The sequence below is a fragment of the Melanotaenia boesemani genome, chromosome 7, assembly GCF_017639745.1.
Source record: "Melanotaenia boesemani isolate fMelBoe1 chromosome 7, fMelBoe1.pri, whole genome shotgun sequence".
Taxonomy (NCBI): domain Eukaryota; kingdom Metazoa; phylum Chordata; class Actinopteri; order Atheriniformes; family Melanotaeniidae; genus Melanotaenia; species Melanotaenia boesemani.
The window spans coordinates 23,740,996-23,762,525 of NC_055688.1; the positions used below are offsets into that span (position 1 = coordinate 23,740,996).

Consider the following 21,530-nt stretch of genomic DNA (forward strand, 5'->3'; position numbering starts at 1 on the left):
GATCTCGGAAGGGAAACTGGCCTCGATACAACACCCCCGCAACCACCCGCCCCAGCTGGTCCAGTCCAACACGAACACGCAGGCAACCACTATCAAGTTTTAATCGTCATTTGCTACTTTAGTTCTGGCATCTGATTGTCAACAGGTAAGGAATGCCATTTAGTTTAACTGTAATCACTTACTGAAAAACATCTAATAAATATAATGCACCCTACTGTTTGGTAAATGTAAGTCTACCTGTTTGACCCACAGACTTTTTCAACCTGCACGCAGTGTGACGTAAGTAGTGGAATCGGTTGGCATATCTCACTGTGACATGAATCAGACAAACAGGCTGTAGCTAGGTCGATTTGCGCAGCATCACACTCTTCAGGGAGAAAGCAAGGAAATACGATTGAGTGTGACAAATCAGTATTAGTTTTAGTAGGATTTTATTCTACCATAGCTATATGCATCCCTCTGGAAACGTGCGCACACATAAAGATGTACATTTTTTAATGGCTGCATCAGGGGATGCTATTGGGGCTTTTCTCAAAAGTCCCAACTGCCTGAGTTAGTTAACTAAGCCTTTTAAGAATTTTTAATGTAAGCATATTAAATATTAGACAAAAATTTAATTTTGTTTGGTTTAGATAGGATTGCTCAGTCATTCAAATTTCTCATTAAATATTAAGAATCCTCAAAGCCATTGCTTTACTAAAATATGATCTTAATAAAATAGTTTCAAATAGTTATGTTTCCTTTATGTTTCAAAGACAGTTGCTTAGTTCAATAAAACTAGTTTGTTATTTAGGATCCACTGAATTTCAATAAACTGTTTTTCTCTGTTTCACCTTAGGCCATAAAGCTCAGTTTGATCATTGAGAATTTCAAGAACTTGCATAACTAATAAATCTAGACTATGATTATAGGTTCCCAGCATTTTTACAAACTTAGCCTTTTCATATGGTGTATGTAAGGTGTGAAATTACTTTTTGCTTAGCTGTGTGAAATGGCTATTTTCAGTGTTTTAGAAATTCAGTCATAAAGTCCCATGTCTGTCTCTGTCATTGGTAGACAATTCATAGGTGTTAAATATACAAATTAAAAATTTAATGAACCAAAATTACTAATAACACACCTTATACCCTTTCTTATAATACAACTTCAACATCACACAAGACAACTGATCCAGAAAGAAGATTTATTCTGTAAATCTCTTTATTGAGTTTATTTGGCAGAATGCACACAAAAGTACAGACTCAAAAAATAAAACTCTCCATCATATCTGATCAATGCTATGAAGCTTTCTATCATCACAGAACTTATGCAAATAAATGACATAAAAAAGTGACAGTTTATTTGTGGCATTTCTTTAAGTAAGCAATAGATGTATACAGAGAGAGTGACAAAATGAATCAAAATAGAGAAGATCAGTAAACTGTGAAAATGACACAGGATTGAGAAACCTGTTTAAAATAAACAATGCTAATTCATATTTGTTGTAAATGACATTGGATGTAAGCAAATACATTTTAAATGAACAGAAAAGTACTTGCAGCTCTTCAGAGAATTTCCAAAAAATGATTGTCTTTGCAATTATGCTATATACACCATCATTCTTTAGAATGTGTTAAAAAGGACCAGCTCTATCTTTTGAAAATATGCTTCTACAAAGATTATATATTATCAAAGCTTAAAAATAACACCTTTTCATACATAAAAAATTAACTGTTTAAATGTGTGCTTGGATTTATAAAGAACATCATCACTCAAAAATGGATCAAAATAACTAATGTGTCTGTTCTGTGCAATAGACCCCTAGATACAAATATACCACACCCATTCATATTAAACATTCATTTAATACAATGAAACACGACACAGCGACAAACCCTGTAACAACTAATGGTGATAATTTTGTGAGATGGCATATGTTCAATAAATCTGTATTATGTACAAAAGCAATATTTATTATTACAATACAAATTAATCTTATTTACAGTTTAAACTAATTTTAAACAATCTCATGCACTCAGGCCTTTTTAACCATGCATGTCCCTCTTAGGTCTTTAAGAATCAAAGTTTGAAAGTTTATTTTATGGAATTCAGAGGATATTTTTGAGTGTACATGAGATAGTTTATTTTGCCTCAAAATCACTTTTTAGGTGAAACTGACAACTCAAGTTTTGGAAACCTGAAACCACCTCTTGAACCACTGTCACTACTCGAGGAAGAAGACAGTCTTGATTTTTTAGAAGGTACAGACATACTTGCACTTCCCTCCATACCTGATTCACTGTCATTTCCAAGTGTCACTTCATATGAGCCCTTTGACTTCGAACCAAAACCTCCAAATGTGCCAAACTTTAGCATGCCTTTCTTTCCTTTGGCCTTGCTTTTCCCAAGATCCAATGAAATGTCACCACCTTCAGCTTCTAAGTGAGCAGAAGGAGAACTAACTGCAAGTGACCCCTCATCACTCAGAGATGAAGACCGGTGTCTTGATTTTTTAAACAGATCTAGTGAGGCTGACTTGCCTTTAGTTGACGCACTGAGTCCAGAATTACCTTCCAGATCTAATTGTCCTCCCATAAGTTCACCAGAATGTATACTATGTTCTTTAGAGGCCTTACTCCCCTTTCCACTTGCACTCAGTTCTGATTCAGGTCCACGAAGATCACTTGTACTACTGCCCTTTGCTTTTGATTTACCAAACAATTTTGGCATCTTTACCTTTACTTTGCCTTCACGATGTCTCAGTTCTGGACTGGGAATCTCAAGATTTTGTGAACTGACTTGGCAACTGCCTGATGGTGAGTGAATGTTTATATCTCCACTAGCTGCTAGTTTTGATTCAACATTTCCTCCACTTTTCTGGCCTTCAGCGTCAGGCAATAAAATACCAAATTTTGGAACCTTGATTTTAGGAAAGGTTATTGCACCCTCTGGATACTGAAGACCTCCAGTGGCACTTCCAGACTCGCTTGCACTAATTTCTAGACCCTCTTTCACACTTGGCATTTTTGGACTTGAAGATTTTACTTTCACATCTGGCCCTTCCAAATGAACACGCGTGCCACCATCAGTGCCAGAACCTTCAATGGAAGTGTTCAAACTAGCAGATGGCAAATCTAAATCAGATGATTTCAATCCCGAAGATAAAGATGCATCACTTTTCACTTTTGGTGATTTGATATCCAGCTCAACATCAGGGAAATGTAGCTTTCCAAAAAAAGGCTTCTTTACTTTTGTTCTTTTGACATTGATGTTAGGATCACCCAGGTTTACTTCTGGTGTTTCAATGTCAACCTCTGGATTCTTGGCTTTTCCTTTCACTTTAGTAAGTTTAAACTTTCCCTTTTTCCCCTTTACATTAATATCTATGTCAGGGGCATCAAGACTTGCTTCAGTATCTGGAAAGCTAACTTGTGTTTTGGAACCTTTGGTTCCAACACCAAAAGCAGGTGTGTTAACAGTGGATTCAGGCCCTTCAAGTTCTGGAGATTTCATTGTAAATTTAGGACCTTTAAACTTAGGAAACGTAATACCTGTTTTTTCAGAATCATGGGGGAGGGAAGCATTGGGACCTTTCAAATTGATATCAATATTTGGGCTCTTGATATCAATGTCAGGAACTTTTATATCTCCCTTTGTCTTTGAAGCTGAAACATCAACATCTCCTTTTACTTTTGGACCTTTAAGACTGATGTCCACATCTGGAGCCTCCACTTTTGGACCCTTAATGTTCAGTGATGGCATCTTTATTTTTGGCATGTCAATTCCACCCTTGGGTCCTTCAATGTCAACTTTTGGACCCTTAATGTCAAGATCTGGTGTTTTTATGTCTCCCTTTATCTTTGGAGCTGACACATCCATGTCACCTTTGAGTTTGGGACCTTTCAAGTTGAAGTCCACATCTGGCATGGATAATTTTGGCCCTGAAATTGATGGCATGTTGAATTTGGGTCCTTTTAATTTGGCATTTGGGCCCTCAATATCAACATCAGGTGCTGTGACATCAATATGCCCCTTAGGGAGGTTGACATCCAACTCAGGACCTTCAAGTTTTGGACCTTTAACTCCAAATGATGGCATTTTGAACTTGGGCATATTGAATCCTCCTTTGTGACCCTCAATGTCTATATCTGGGCCTTCAAGTTCCAACTCAGGACTTTCAATGCTCCCTTTAACCTTTGGAGCTTTTACATCCACATCCCCCTCAACTTTCGGTCCTTTTAGGTTGATGTCCACATCTGGAGCCTCCACTTTTGGACCCTTAATGTTCAGTGATGGCATCTTTATTTTTGGCATGTCAATTCCACCCTTGGGTCCTTCAATGTCAACTTTTGGACCCTTAATGTCAATATCTGGTGTTTTTATGTCTCCCTTTATCTTTGGAGCTGACACATCCATGTCACCTTTCAGTTTGGGACCTTTCAAGTTGAAATCCACATCTGGCATGGATAATTTTGGACCTGAAATTGATGGCATGTTGAATTTGGGTCCTTTTAATTTGGCATTTGGGCCCTCAATGTCAACATCAGGTGCTGTGACATCAATATGCCCCTTAGGGAGGTTGACATCCAACTCAGGACCTTCAAGTTTTGGACCTTTAACTCCAAATGATGGCATTTTGAACTTGGGCATATTGAATCCTCCTTTGTGACCCTCAATGTCAATATCTGGTCCTTCAAGTTCCAACTCAGGACTTTCAAAGCTCCCTTTAATCTTTGGAGCCTTTACATCCACATCCCCCTCAACTTTAGGTCCTTTTAATTTGATGTCCACATCTGGAGCCTCCGCTTTTGGACCCTTAATGTTCAGTGATGGCATCTTTATTTTTGGCATTTCGAATCCACCCTTGGGTCCTTCAATGTTAAGGTCTGGACCCTTAATGTCAAGATCTGGTGTTTTTATGTCTCCCTTTATCTTTGGAACTGACACATCCAGGTCACCTTTGAGTTTGGGACCTTTCAAGTTAAAATCCGTATCCGGCATCGATAATTTTGGTCCAGAAATTGATGGCATGTTGAATTTGGGTCCTTTGAATTTGGCATTTGGGCCCTCAATATCAACATTTGGCCCTTTAATGTCAACATCAGGTGCATTGACATCAAAGTTTCCCTTAGGGAGGTTCATATCAACTTCTGGACCTTCAAGCTTTGGACCTTTAACTCCAAATGATGGCATTTTGAACTTGGGCATTTTGAATCCTCCTTTGTGACCCTCAATGTCTATATCTGGTCCTTCAAGTTCCAAATCAGGACCTTCGATGCTCCCTTCCATCTTTGGAGCTTTTACATCCACATCCCCCTCAACTTTAGGTCCTTTTAGTTTGATGTCTACATCTGGAGCCTCTACTTTTGGACCCTTAATGTTCAGTGATGGCATCTTTATTTTTGGCATGTCAATTCCACCCTTGGGTCCTTCAATGTCAACTTTTGGACCCTTAATGTCAAGATCTGGTGTTTTTATGTCTCCCTTTATCTTTGGAGCTGACACATCCATGTCACCTTTGAGTTTGGGACCTTTCAAGTTGAAATCCACATTTGGCATGGATAATTTTGGACCTGAAATTGATGGCATGTTGAATTTGGGTCCTTTTAATTTGGCATTTGGGCCCTCAATATCAACATCAGGTGCTGTGACATCAATATGCCCCTTAGGGAGGTTGACATCCAACTCAGGACCTTCAAGTTTTGGACCTTTAACTCCAAATGATGGCATTTTGAACTTGGGCATATTGAATCCTCCTTTGTGACCCTCAATGTCAATATCTGGTCCTTCAAGTTCCAACTCAGGACTTTCAATGCTCCCTTTAATCTTTGGAGCTTTTACATCCACATCCCCCTCAACTTTAGGTCCTTTTAATTTGATGTCCACATCTGGAGCCTCCGCTTTTGGACCCTTAATGTTCAGTGATGGCATCTTTATTTTTGGCATTTCGAATCCACCCTTGGGTCCTTCAATGTTAAGGTCTGGACCCTTAATGTCAAGATCTGGTGTTTTTATGTCTCCCTTTATCTTTGGAGCTGACACATCCAGGTCACCTTTGAGTTTGGGACCTTTCAAGTTAAAATCCATATCCGGCATCGATAATTTTGGTCCAGAAATTGATGGCATGTTGAATTTGGGTCCTTTGAATTTGGCATTTGGGCCCTCAATATCAACATTTGGCCCTTTAATGTCAACATCAGGTGCTTTGACATCAATGTTTCCCTTAGGGAGGTTCATATCAACTTCTGGACCTTCAAGCTTTGGACCTTTAACTCCAAATGATGGCATTTTGAACTTGGGCATTTTGAATCCTCCTTTGTGACCCTCAATGTCTATATCTGGTCCTTCAAGTTCCAAATCAGGACCTTCGATGCTCCCTTCCATCTTTGGAGCTTTTACATCCATATCCCCCTCAACTTTAGGTCCTTTTAGTTTGATGTCTACATCTGGAGCCTCTACTTTTGGACCCTTAATGTTCAGTGATGGCATCTTTATTTTTGGCATGTCAATTCCACCCTTGGGTCCTTCAATGTCAACTTTTGGACCCTTAATGTCAATATCTGGTGTTTTTATGTCTCCCTTTATCTTTGGAGCTGACACATCCATGTCACCTTTGAGTTTGGGACCTTTCAAGTTGAAATCCACATCTGGCATGGATAATTTTGGACCTGAAATTGATGGCATGTTGAATTTGGGTCCTTTGAATTTGGCATTTGGGCCCTCAATGTCAACATCAGGTGCTGTGACATCAATATGCCCCTTAGGGAGGTTGACATCCAACTCAGGACCTTCAAGTTTTGGACCTTTAACTCCAAATGATGGCATTTTGAACTTGGGCATATTGAATCCTCCTTTGTGACCCTCAATGTCAATATCTGGTCCTTCAAGTTCCAACTCAGGACTTTCAATGCTCCCTTTAATCTTTGGAGCTTTTACATCCACATCCCCCTCAACTTTAGGTCCTTTTAATTTGATGTCCACATCTGGAGCCTCCGCTTTTGGACCCTTAATGTTCAGTGATGGCATCTTTATTTTTGGCATTTCGAATCCACCCTTGGGTCCTTCAATGTTAAGGTCTGGACCCTTAATGTCAAGATCTGGTGTTTTTATGTCTCCCTTTATCTTTGGAGCTGACACATCCAGGTCACCTTTGAGTTTGGGACCTTTCAAGTTAAAATCCATATCCGGCATCGATAATTTTGGTCCAGAAATTGATGGCATGTTGAATTTAGGGCCTTTGAATTTGGCATTTGGGCCCTCAATATCAACATTTGGCCCTTTAATGTCAACATCAGGTGCTTTGACATCAATGTTTCCCTTAGGGAGGTTCATATCAACTTCTGGACCTTCAAGCTTTGGACCTTTAACTCCAAATGATGGCATTTTGAACTTGGGCATTTTGAATCCTCCTTTGTGACCCTCAATGTCTATATCTGGTCCTTCAAGTTCCAAATCAGGACCTTCGATGCTCCCTTCAATCTTTGGAGCTTTTACATCCACATCCCCTTCAAATTTAGGTCCTTTAAGGTTGATGTCCACATCTGGAGCCTCCACTTTTGGACCCTTAATGTTCAGTGATGGCATCTTTATTTTTGGCATGTCAATTCCACCCTTGGGTCCTTCAATGTCAACTTTTGGACCCTTAATGTCAATATCTGGTGTTTTTATGTCTCCCTTTATCTTTGGAGCTGACACATCCATGTCACCTTTCAGTTTGGGGCCTTTCAAGTTGAAGTCCACATCTGGCATGGACAATTTTGGCCCTGAAATTGATGGCATGTTGAATTTGGGTCCTTTTAATTTGGCATTTGGGCCCTCAATGTCAACATCAGGTGCTGTGACATCAATATGCCCCTTAGGGAGGTTGACATCCAACTCAGGACCTTCAAGTTTTGGACCTTTAACTCCAAATTTTGGCATTTTGAACTTTGGCGTCTTAAATCCTCCTTTGAGACCCTCAATGTCTATATCTGGGCCTTCAAGTTCCAACTCAGGACCTTCGATGCTCCCTTCGATCTTTGGAGCTTTTACATCCACATCCCCTTCAAACTTAGGTCCTTTTAGGTTGATGTCCACATCTGGAGCCTCCACCTTTGGACCCGTAATGTTCAGTGATGGCATCTTTATTTTTGGCATGTCAATTCCACCCTTGGGTCCTTCAATGTCAACTTTTGGACCCTTAATGTCAATATCTGGTGTTTTTATGTCTCCCTTTATCTTTGGAGCTGACACATCCATGTCACCTTTCAGTTTGGGCCCTTTCAAGTTGAAATCCACATCTGGCATGGAAATCTTTGGTCCCGAGAGGGTTGGCATCTTGAATTTGGTTCCTTTAAGATTGCCACTTGGACTTTCTATGTCTGTTTCAATTCCTTCAACACTGACCTCTGGTGGTTTTAGTTCAGCATCAGAATTTGAAAGATTAAAATCAACTTCAGGCATGTCAACCTTTGGGCCCTTGAAACCAAATTTTGGCATCCTGAATTTTGATCCTTTTGTTTTTGGACTAGTCATTCCAACGTCAGCACTGAGTTCGTCAGAGCTTCCAACCTTTCCTCTTATGTTTATATCTCCATGTTCTCCTTTCACATCAGAATCTGGGATCTTTACCTTTGGACCTTTGAATCCAAATTTTGGCATTTTAAACTTGGGCATTTTGAATCCTCCTTTTTGACCCTCAATGTCTATATCGGGGCCTTCAAGGTCCAACTCAGGACCTTTGATGCTCCCTTCAACCTTTGGAGCTTTTACATCCACATCCCCTTCAAATTTAGGACCTTTTAGGTTGATGTCCACATCTGGAGCCTCCACTTGTGGACCCTTAATGTTCAGTGATGGCATCTTTATTTTTGGCATTTCGAATCCACCCTTGGGTCCTTCAATGTTAAGGTCTGGACCCTTAATGTCAAGATCTGGTGTTTTTATGTCTCCTTTTGTCTTTGGAGCTGACACATCCATGTCACCTTTCAGTTTGGGGCCTTTCAAGTTGAAATCCACATCTGGCATGGATAATTTTGGCCCTGAAATTGATGGCATGTTGAATTTGGGTCCTTTGAATTTGCCACTTGGGCTCTCAATGTCAACATTTGGCCCTTTAATGTCAACATCAGGTGCTTTGACATCAATATTTCCTTTAGGGAGGTTCATGTCAACTTCTGGACCTTCAAGCTTTGGACCTTTAACTCCAAATGATGGCATTTTGAACTTGGGCATTTTGAATCCTCCTTTGTGACCCTCAATGTCTATATCTGGGCCTTCAAGTTCCAACTCAGGACCTTCGATGCTCCCTTCAATCTTTGGAGCTTTTACATCCACATCCCCTTCAAATTTAGGTCCTTTAAGGTTGATGTCCACATCTGGAGCCTCCACTTTTGGACCCTTAATGTTCAGTGATGGCATCTTTATTTTTGGCATGTCAATTCCACCCTTGGGTCCTTCAATGTCAACTTTTGGACCCTTAATGTCAAGATCTGGTGTTTTTATGTCTCCTTTTATCTTTGGAGCTGACACATCCATGTCACCTTTCAGTTTGGGGCCTTTCAAGTTGAAATCCACATCTGGCATGGATAATTTTGGCCCTGAAATTGATGGCATGTTGAATTTGGGTCCTTTGAATTTGCCACTTGGGCTCTCAATATCAACATTTGGCCCTTTAATGTCAACATCAGGTGCTTTGACATCAATATTTCCTTTAGGCAGGTTCATGTCAACTTCTGGACCTTCAAGCTTTGGACCTTTAACTCCAAATGATGGCATTTTGAACTTGGGCATTTTGAATCCTCCTTTGTGACCCTCAATGTCTATATCTGGGCCTTCAAGTTCCAACTCAGGACCTTCGATGCTCCCTTCAATCTTTGGAGCGTTTACATCCATATCCCCTTCAAATTTAGGTCCTTTTAGGTTGATGTCCACATCTGGAGCCTCCACTTTTGGACCCTTAATGTTCAGTGATGGCATCTTTATTTTTGGCATGTCAATTCCACCCTTGGGTCCTTCAATGTCAACTTTTGGACCCTTAATGTCAAGATCTGGTGTTTTTATGTCTCCCTTTATCTTTGGAGCTGACACATCCATGTCACCTTTGAGTTTGGGGCCTTTCAAGTTGAAATCCACATCTGGCATGGATAATTTTGGCCCAGAAATTGATGGCATGTTGAATTTGGGTCCTTTGAATTTGCCACTTGGGCTCTCAATATCAACATTTGGCCCTTTAATGTCAACATCAGGTGCTTTGACATCAATATTTCCTTTAGGGAGGTTCATGTCAACTTCTGGACCTTCAAGCTTTGAACCTTTAACTCCAAATGATGGCATTTTGAACTTGGGCATTTTGAATCCTCCTTTGTGACCCTCAATGTCTATATCTGGGCCTTCAAGTTCCAACTCAGGACCTTCGATGCTCCCTTCAATCTTTGGAGCTTTTACATCCACATCCCCTTCAAATTTAGGTCCTTTAAGGTTGATGTCCACATCTGGAGCCTCCACCTTTGGACCCTTAATGTTCAGTGATGGCATCTTTATTTTTGGCATGTCAATTCCACCCTTTGGTCCTTCAATGTCAACTTTTGGACCCTTAATGTCAAGATCTGGTGTTTTTATGTCTCCCTTTATCTTTGGAGCTGACACATCCATGTCACCTTTCAGTTTGGGGCCTTTCAAGTTGAAATCCACATCTGGCATGGATAATTTTGGCCCTGAAATTGATGGCATGTTGAATTTGGGTCCTTTGAATTTGCCACTTGAGCTCTCAATATCAACATTTGCCCCTTTAATATCAGCATCAGGTGCTTTGACATCAATATTTCCTTTAGGGAGGTTGATGTCAACTTCTGGGCCTTCAAGCTTTGGACCTTTAACTCCAAATGATGGCATTTTGAACTTGGGCATTTTGAATCCTCCTTTGTGACCCTCAATGTCTATATCTGGGCCTTCAAGTTCCAACTCAGGACCTTCGATGCTCCCTTCGATCTTTGGAGCTTTTACATCCACATCCCCTTCAAATTTAGGTCCTTTAAGGTTGATGTCCACATCTGGAGCCTCCACTTTTGGACCCTTAATGTTCAGTGATGGCATCTTTATTTTTGGCATGTCAATTCCACCCTTGGGTCCTTCAATGTCAACTTTTGGACCCTTAATGTCAAGATCTGGTGTTTTTATGTCTCCCTTTATCTTTGGAGCTGACACATCCATGTCACCTTTCAGTTTGGGGCCTTTCAAGTTGAAATCCACATCTGGCATGGATAATTTTGGCCCTGAAATTGATGGCATGTTGAATTTAGGGCCTTTGAATTTGCCACTTGGGCTCTCAATGTCAACCTTTGGCCCTTTAATGTCAACATCAGGTGCTTTGACATCAATATTTCCTTTAGGGAGGTTGATGTCAACTTCTGGACCTTCAAGCTTTGGACCTTTAACTCCAAATGATGGCATTTTGAACTTGGGCATTTTGAATCCTCCTTTGTGACCCTCAATGTCTATATCTGGGCCTTCAAGTTCCAACTCAGGACCTTCGATGCTCCCTTCGATCTTTGGAGCTTTTACATCCACATCCCCTTCAAATTTAGGTCCTTTAAGGTTGATGTCCACATCTGGAGCCTCCACTTTTGGACCCTTAATGTTCAGTGATGGCATCTTTATTTTTGGCATGTCAATTCCACCCTTGGGTCCTTCAATGTCAACTTTTGGACCCTTAATGTCAAGATCTGGTGTTTTAATGTCTCCCTTTATCTTTGGAGCTGACACATCCATGTCACCTTTCAGTTTGGGCCCTTTCAAGTTGAAATCCACATCTGGCATGGATAATTTTGGCCCTGAAATTGATGGCATGTTGAATTTAGGGCCTTTGAATTTGCCACTTGGGCTCTCAATGTCAACCTTTGGCCCTTTAATGTCAACATCAGGTGCTTTGACATCAATATTTCCTTTAGGGAGGTTCATGTCAACTTCTGGACCTTCAAGCTTTGGACCTTTAACTCCAAATGATGGCATTTTGAACTTGGGCATTTTGAATCCTCCTTTGTGACCCTCAATGTCTATATCTGGGCCTTCAAGTTCCAACTCAGGACCTTCGATGCTCCCTTCCATCTTTGGAGCTTTTACATCCATATCCCCTTCAAATTTAGGTCCTTTTAGGTTGATGTCCACATCTGGAGCCTCCACTTTTGGACCCTTAATGTTCAGTGATGGCATCTTTATTTTTGGCATGTCAATTCCACCCTTGGGTCCTTCAATGTCAACTTTGGGACCCTTAATGTCAAGATCTGGTGTTTTTATGTCTCCTTTTATCTTTGGAGCTGACACATCCATGTCACCTTTGAGTTTGGGGCCTTTCAAGTTGAAATCCACATCTGGCATGGATAATTTTGGCCCTGAAATTGATGGCATGTTGAATTTAGGGCCTTTGAATTTGCCACTTGGGCTCTCAATGTCAACCTTTGGCCCTTTAATGTCAACATCAGGTGCTTTGACATCAATATTTCCTTTAGGGAGGTTCATGTCAACTTCTGGACCTTCAAGCTTTGGACCTTTAACTCCAAATGATGGCATTTTGAACTTGGGCATTTTGAATCCTCCTTTGTGACCCTCAATGTCTATATCTGGGCCTTCAAGTTCCAACTCAGGACCTTCGATGCCCCCTTCAATCTTTGGAGCTTTTACATCCACATCCCCTTCAAATTTAGGTCCTTTTAGATTAATGTCCACATCTGGAGCCTCCACTTTTGGACCCTTAATGTTCAGTGATGGCATCTTTATTTTTGGCATGTCAATTCCACCCTTTGGTCCTTCAATGTCAACTTTTGGACCCTTAATGTCAAGATCTGGTGTTTTTATGTCTCCCTTTATCTTTGGAGCTGACACATCCATGTCACCTTTCAGTTTGGGGCCTTTCAAGTTGAAATCCACATCTGGCATGGATAATTTTGGCCCTGAAATTGATGGCATGTTGAATTTAGGGCCTTTCAATTTGCCACTTGGGCTCTCAATGTCAACCTTTGGCCCTTTAATGTCAACATCAGGTGCTTTGACATCAATATTTCCTTTAGGGAGGTTCATGTCAACTTCTGGACCTTCAAGCTTTGGACCTTTAACTCCAAATGATGGCATTTTGAACTTGGGCATTTTGAATCCTCCTTTGTGACCCTCAATGTCTATATCTGGGCCTTCAAGTTCCAACTCAGGACCTTCGATGCCCCCTTCGATCTTTGGAGCTTTTACATCCACATCCCCTTCAAATTTAGGTCCTTTTAGATTAATGTCCACATCTGGAGCCTCCACTTTTGGACCCTTAATGTTCAGTGATGGCATCTTTATTTTTGGCATGTCAATTCCACCCTTTGGTCCTTCAATGTCAACTTTTGGACCCTTAATGTCAAGATCTGGTGTTTTTATGTCTCCCTTTATCTTTGGAGCTGACACATCCATGTCACCTTTCAGTTTGGGGCCTTTCAAGTTGAAATCCACATCTGGCATGGATAATTTTGGCCCTGAAATTGATGGCATGTTGAATTTAGGGCCTTTGAATTTGCCACTTGGGCTCTCAATGTCAACCTTTGGCCCTTTAATGTCAACATCAGGTGCTTTGACATCAATATTTCCTTTAGGGAGGTTCATGTCAACTTCTGGACCTTCAAGCTTTGGACCTTTAACTCCAAATGATGGCATTTTGAACTTGGGCATTTTGAATCCTCCTTTGTGACCCTCAATGTCTATATCTGGGCCTTCAAGTTCCAACTCAGGACCTTCGATGCTCCCTTCGATCTTTGGAGCTTTTACATCCACATCCCCTTCAAATTTAGGTCCTTTTAGGTTGATGTCCACATCTGGAGCCTCCACTTTTGGACCCTTAATGTTCAGTGATGGCATCTTTATTTTTGGCATGTCAATTCCACCCTTGGGTCCTTCAATGTCAACTTTTGGACCCTTAATGTCAAGATCTGGTGTTTTTATGTCTCCTTTTATCTTTGGAGCTGACACATCCATGTCACCTTTCAGTTTGGGGCCTTTCAAGTTGAAATCCACATCTGGCATGGATAATTTTGGCCCTGAAATTGATGGCATGTTGAATTTAGGGCCTTTGAATTTGCCACTTGGGCTCTCAATGTCAACCTTTGGCCCTTTCAAGTCAACATCAGGTGCTTTGACATCAATATTTCCTTTAGGGAGGTTCATGTCAACTTCTGGACCTTCAAGCTTTGGACCTTTAACTCCAAATGATGGCATTTTGAACTTGGGCATTTTGAATCCTCCTTTGTGACCCTCAATGTCTATATCTGGGCCTTCAAGTTCCAACTCAGGACCTTCGATGCTCCCTTCGATCTTTGGAGCTTTTACATCCACATCCCCTTCAAATTTAGGTCCTTTTAGGTTGATGTCCACATCTGGAGCCTCCACTTTTGGACCCTTAATGTTCAGTGATGGCATCTTTATTTTTGGCATGTCAATTCCACCCTTGGGTCCTTCAATGTCAACTTTGGGACCCTTAATGTCAAGATCTGGTGTTTTTATGTCTCCTTTTATCTTTGGAGCTGACACATCCATGTCACCTTTCAGTTTGGGGCCTTTCAAGTTGAAATCCACATCTGGCATGGATAATTTTGGCCCTGAAATTGATGGCATGTTGAATTTGGGTCCTTTGAATTTGCCACTTGGGCTCTCAATATCAACATTTGGCCCTTTAATGTCAACATCAGGTGCTTTGACATCAATATTTCGTTTAGGCAGGTTCATGTCAACTTCTGGACCTTCAAGCTTTGGACCTTTAACTCCAAATGATGGCATTTTGAACTTGGGCATTTTGAATCCTCCTTTGTGACCCTCAATGTCTATATCTGGGCCTTCAAGTTCCAACTCAGGACCTTCGATGCTCCCTTCGATCTTTGGAGCTTTTACATCCACGTCCCCTTCAAATTTAGGTCCTTTAAGGTTGATGTCCACATCTGGAGCCTCCACTTTTGGACCCTTAATGTTCAGTGATGGCATCTTTATTTTTGGCATGTCAATTCCACCCTTGGGTCCTTCAATGTCAACTTTGGGACCCTTAATGTCAAGATCTGGTGTTTTAATGTCTCCCTTTATCTTTGGAGCTGACACATCCATGTCACCTTTCAGTTTGGGGCCTTTCAAGTTGAAATCCACATCTGGCATGGATAATTTTGGCCCTGAAATTGATGGCATGTTGAATTTGGGTCCTTTGAATTTGCCACTTGGGCTCTCAATATCAACATTTGGCCCTTTAATGTCAACATCAGGTGCTTTGACATCAATATTTCCTTTAGGGAGGTTCATGTCAACTTCTGGACCTTCAAGCTTTGGACCTTTAACTCCAAATGATGGCATTTTGAACTTGGGCATTTTGAATCCTCCTTTGTGACCCTCAATGTCTATATCTGGGCCTTCAAGTTCCAACTCAGGACCTTCGATGCTCCCTTCGATCTTTGGAGCTTTTACATCCACATCCCCTTCAAATTTAGGTCCTTTAAGGTTGATGTCCACATCTGGAGCCTCCACTTTTGGACCCTTAATGTTCAGTGATGGCATCTTTATTTTTGGCATGTCAATTCCACCCTTGGGTCCTTCAATGTCAACTTTTGGACCCTTAATGTCAAGATCTGGTGTTTTAATGTCTCCCTTTATCTTTGGAGCTGACACATCCATGTCACCTTTCAGTTTGGGCCCTTTCAAGTTGAAATCCACATCTGGCATGGATAATTTTGGCCCTGAAATTGATGGCATGTTGAATTTGGGTCCTTTGAATTTGCCACTTGAGCTCTCAATATCAACATTTGGCCCTTTAATGTCAACATCAGGTGCTTTGACATCAATATTTCCTTTAGGCAGGTTCATGTCAACTTCTGGACCTTCAAGCTTTGGACCTTTAACTCCAAATGATGGCATTTTGAACTTGGGCATTTTGAATCCTCCTTTGTGACCCTCAATGTCTATATCTGGGCCTTCAAGTTCCAACTCAGGACCTTCGATGCTCCCTTCGATCTTTGGAGCTTTTACATCCACATCCCCTTCAAATTTAGGTCCTTTAAGGTTGATGTCCACATCTGGAGCCTCCACTTTTGGACCCTTAATGTTCAGTGATGGCATCTTTATTTTTGGCATGTCAATTCCACCCTTGGGTCCTTCAATGTCAACTTTTGGACCCTTAATGTCAAGATCTGGTGTTTTAATGTCTCCCTTTATCTTTGGAGCTGACACATCCATGTCACCTTTCAGTTTGGGCCCTTTCAAGTTGAAATCCACATCTGGCATGGATAATTTTGGCCCTGAAATTGATGGCATGTTGAATTTGGGTCCTTTGAATTTGCCACTTGAGCTCTCAATATCAACATTTGGCCCTTTAATGTCAGCATTAGGTGCTTTGACATCAATATTTCCTTTAGGGAGGTTGATGTCAACTTCTGGGCCTTCAAGCTTTGGACCTTTAACTCCAAATGATGGCATTTTGAACTTGGGCATTTTGAATCCTCCTTTGTGACCCTCAATGTCTATATCTGGGCCTTCAAGTTCCAACTCAGGACCTTCGATGCTCCCTTCAATCTTTGGAGCTTTTACATCCATATCCCCTTCAAATTTAGGTCCTTTAAGGTTGATGTCCACATCTGGAGCCTCCACTTTTGGACCCTTAATGTTCAGTGATGGCATCTTTATTTTTGGCATGTCAATTCCACCCTTGGGTCCTTCAATGTCAACTTTTGGACCCTTAATGTCAAGATCTGGTGTTTTAATGTCTCCCTTTATCTTTGGAGCTGACACATCCATGTCACCTTTCAGTTTGGGCCCTTTCAAGTTGAAATCCACATCTGGCATGGATAATTTTGGCCCTGAAATTGATGGCATGTTGAATTTTGGGCCTTTGAATTGGCCACTTGGGCTCTCAATATCAACCTTTGGCCCTTTAATGTCAACATCAGGTGCTTTGACATCAATATTTCGTTTAGGCAGGTTCATGTCAACTTCTGGACCTTCAAGCTTTGGACCTTTAACTCCAAATGATGGCATTTTGAACTTGGGCATTTTGAATCCTCCTTTGTGACCCTCAATGTCTATATCTGGGCCTTCAAGTTCCAACTCAGGACCTTCGATGCTCCCTTCGATCTTTGGAGGTTTTACATCCACATCCCCTTCAAATTTAGGTCCTTTTAGGTTGATGTCCACATCTGGAGCCTCCACTTTTGGACCCTTAATGTTCATTGATGGCATCTTTATTTTTGGCATTTCAATTCCACCCTTTGGTCCTTCAATGTCAACTTTTGGACCCTTGATGTCAAGATCTGGTGTTTTTATGTCTCCCTTTATCTTTGGAGCTGGCACATCCATGTCACTTTTCAGTTTGGGTCCTTTCAAGTTGAAATCCACATCTGGCATGGATAATTTTGGCCCTGAAATTGATGGCATGTTGAATTTGGGTCCTTTGAATTTGCCACTTGGGCTCTCAATATCAACATTTGGCCCTTTAATGTCAACATCAGGTGCTTTGACATCAATATTTCCTTTAGGGAGGTTCATGTCAACTTCTGGACCTTCAAGCTTTGGACCTTTAACTCCAAATGATGGCATTTTGAACTTGGGCATTTTGAATCCTCCTTTGTGACCCTCAATGTCTATATCTGGGCCTTCAAGTTCCAACTCAGGACCTTCGATGCTCCCTTCGATCTTTGGAGCTTTTACATCCACATCCCCTTCAAATTTAGGTCCTTTTAGGTTGATGTCCACATCTGGAGCCTCCACTTTTGGACCCTTAATGTTCAGTGATGGCATCTTTATTTTTGGCATGTCAATTCCACCCTTGGGTCCTTCAATGTCAACTTTTGGACCCTTAATGTCAAGATCTGGTGTTTTTATGTCTCCTTTTATCTTTGGAGCTGACACATCCATGTCACCTTTCAGTTTGGGGCCTTTCAAGTTGAAATCCACATCTGGCATGGATAATTTTGGCCCTGAAATTGATGGCATGTTGAATTTGGGTCCTTTGAATTTGCCACTTGGGCTCTCAATATCAACATTTGGCCCTTTAATGTCAACATCAGGTGCTTTGACATCAATATTTCCTTTAGGGAGGTTCATGTCAACTTCTGGACCTTCAAGCTTTGGACCTTTAACTCCAAATGATGGCATTTTGAACTTGGGCATTTTGAATCCTCCTTTGTGACCCTCAATGTCTATATCTGGGCCTTCAAGTTCCAACTCAGGACCTTCGATGCTCCCTTCGATCTTTGGAGCTTTTACATCCACATCCCCTTCAAATTTAGGTCCTTTTAGGTTGATGTCCACATCTGGAGCCTCCACTTTTGGACCCTTAATGTTCAGTGATGGCATCTTTATTTTTGGCATGTCAATTCCACCCTTGGGTCCTTCAATGTCAACTTTTGGACCCTTAATGTCAAGATCTGGTGTTTTTATGTCTCCTTTTATCTTTGGAGCTGACACATCCATGTCACCTTTCAGTTTGGGGCCTTTCAAGTTGAAATCCACATCTGGCATGGATAATTTTGGCCCTGAAATTGATGGCATGTTGAATTTGGGTCCTTTGAATTTGCCACTTGGGCTCTCAATATCAACATTTGGCCCTTTAATGTCAACATCAGGTGCTTTGACATCAATATTTCCTTTAGGGAGGTTCATGTCAACTTCTGGACCTTCAAGCTTTGGTCCTTTAACTCCAAATGATGGCATTTTGAACTTGGGCATTTTGAATCCTCCTTTGTGACCCTCAATGTCTATATCTGGGCCTTCAAGTTCCAACTCAGGACCTTCAATGCTCCCTTCGATCTTTGGAGCTTTTACATCCACATCCCCTTCAAATTTAGGTCCTTTAAGGTTGATGTCCACATCTGGAGCCTCCACTTTTGGACCCTTAATGTTCAGTGATGGCATCTTTATTTTTGGCATGTCAGTTCCACCCTTGGGTCCTTCAATGTCAACTTTTGGACCCTTAATGTCAAGATCTGGTGTTTTAATGTCTCCCTTTATCATTGGAGCTGACACATCAATGTCACCTTTGAGTTTGGGACCTTTCAAGTTGAAGTCCACATCTGGCATCGATAATTTTGGACCTGAAATTGATGGCATGTTGAATTTGGGTCCTTTGAATTTGCCACTTGAGCTCTCAATATCAACCTCTGGCCCTTTAATCTCAACATCAGGTGCTTTGACTTCAATATTTCCTTTAGGGAGGTTCATGTCAACTTCTGGACCTTCAAGCTTTGGACCTTTAACTCCAAATGATGGCATTTTTAACTTGGGCATTTTGAATCCTCCTTTGTGACCCTCAATGTCTATATCTGGGCCTTCAAGTTCCAACTCAGGACCTTCGATGCTCCCTTCGTTCTTTGGAGCTTTTACATCCACATCCCCCTCTACTTTTGGTCCTTTTAGTTTGATGTCCACAGCTGGAGCCTCCACTTTTGGACCCTTAATGTTCAGTGATGGCATCTTTATTTTTGGCATGTCAATTCCACCCTTGGGTCCTTCAATGTCAACTTTTGGACCCTTAATGTCAATATCTGGTGGTTTTATGTCTCCCTTTATCTTTGAAGCTGACACATCCATGTCACCTTTCAGTTTGGGACCTTTCAAGTTGAAGTCCACATCTGGCATCGATAATTTTGGACCTGAAATTGATGGCATGTTGAATTTGGGTCCTCTTATTTTGGCATTTGGGCCCTCACTGTCAACCTCTGGCCCTTTAATGTCAACATCAGGTGCTTTGACTTCAATATTTCCTTTAGGGAGATTGATGTCAACTTCTGGACCTTCAAGCTTTGGACCTTTAACTCCAAATGATGGCATTTTGAACTTGGGCATTTTGAATCCTCCTTTGTGACCCTCAATGTCTATATCTGAGCCTTCAAGTTCCAACTCAGGACCTTCAATGCTCCCTTCGATCTTTGGCACTTTTACATCCACATCCCCCTCAACTGTAGGACCTTTTAGGTTGATGTCCACATCTGGAGCCTCCACTTTTGGACCCTTAATGTTCAGTGATGGCATCTTTATTTTTGGCATGTCAATTCCACCCTTGGGTCCTTCAATGTCAACTTTTGGACCCTTAATGTCAATATCTGGTGTTTTTATGTCTCCCTTTATCTTTGGAGCTGATACATCCATGTCACCTTTGAGTTTGGGACCTTTCAAGTTGAAGTCCACATCTGGCATCGATAATTTTGGACCTGAAATTGATGGCATGTTGAATTTGGGTCCTCTTATTTTGGCATTTGCGCCCTCACTGTCAACCTCTGGCCCTTTAATGTCAACACCAGGTGCTTTGACTTCAATATTTCCTTTAGGGAGATTGATGTCAACTTCTGGACCTTCATGCTTTGGACCTTTAACTCCAAATGATGGCATTTTGAACTTGGGCATTTTGAATCCTCCTTTGTGACCCTCAATGTCTATATCTGGGCCTTCAAGTTCCAACTCAGGACCTTCAATGCTCCCTTCGATCTTTGGAGCTTTTACATCCACATCCCCCTCTACTTTAGGTCCTTTTAGGTTGATGTCCACATCTGGAGCCTCCACCGTTGGACCCCTAATGTTCAGTGATGGCATCTTTATTTTTGGCATGTCAATTCCACCCTTGGGTCCTTCAGTGTCAACTTTTGGACCCTTGATGTCAATACCTGGTGTTTTTATGTCTCCTTTTATCTTTGGAGCTGACACATCCATGTCCCCTTTCAGTTTGGGACCTTTCAAGTTGAAGTCCACATCTGGCATGGATAATTTTGGTCCAGAAATTGATGGCATGTTGAATTTGGGTCCTTTTAATTTGGCATTTGGGCCCTCACTGTCAACCTCTGGCCCTTTAATGTCAACATCAGGTGCTTTGACATCAATATTTCCTTTAGGGAGGTTGATGTCAACTTCCGGACCTTCAAGCTTTGGACCTTTAACTCCAAATGATGGCATTTTGAACTTGGGCACTTTGAATCCTCCTTTGTGACCCTCAATGTCTATATCTGGGCCTTCAAGTTCCAACTCAGGACCTTCGATGCTCCCTTCAATCTTTGGAGCTTTTACATCCACATCCCCCTCAACTTTAGGTCCTTTTAGGTTCATGTCCACATCTGAAGCCTCCACTTTTGGACCCTTAATGTTCATTGATGGCATCTTCATTTTTGGCATGTCAATTCCACCCTTGGGTCCTTCAATGTCAACTTTTGGACCCTTAATGTCAATATTTGGTGTTTTTATGTCTCCCTTTATCTTTGGAGCTGACACATCCATGTCACCTTTGAGTTTGGGGCCTTTCAAGTTGAAATCCACATCTGGCATGGATAATTTTGGCCCTGAAATTGATGGCATGTTGAATTTGGGTCCTTTTAACTTGGCATTTGGGCCCTCATTGTCAACCTCTGGCCCTTTAATGTCAACATCAGGTGCTTTGACTTCAATATTTCCTTTCGGGAGATTGATGTCAACTTCTGAACCTTCAAGCTTTGGACCTTTAATTCCAAATGATGGCATTTTTAACTTGGGCATTTTAAACCCTCCTTTGTGACCCTCAGTGTCTATATCTGGGCCTTCAAGTTCCAATGCGGGAC

At 41.4% G+C, this 21,530-nt stretch overlaps 1 protein-coding gene across 4 annotated transcripts in view; it reads right to left on the minus strand.

The window, feature by feature from the left end:
- Positions 1–1,169: 1,169 nt before the first annotated feature.
- ahnak (AHNAK nucleoprotein) overlaps positions 1,170–21,530 on the minus strand; it is a 34,655-nt gene continuing 14,294 nt past the window's right edge. Inside the window, exons 7-9 of one of the 4 annotated variants that reach the window (XM_041989764.1) lie at positions 19,666–21,159; positions 9,699–19,107; positions 1,170–7,862 (exon numbers count right to left, since the gene is read on the minus strand). In XM_041989764.1, coding sequence (XP_041845698.1) covers positions 2,137–7,862; positions 9,699–19,107; positions 19,666–21,159 — 16,629 coding nt within the window. In that variant the 3' untranslated portion in view covers positions 1,170–2,136. Of the gene's footprint in view, positions 8,742–8,942; positions 21,369–21,530 lie in introns of all 4 variants that reach the window. The other 3 variants (XM_041989766.1, XM_041989762.1, XM_041989765.1) reach the window with 3 other exon arrangements.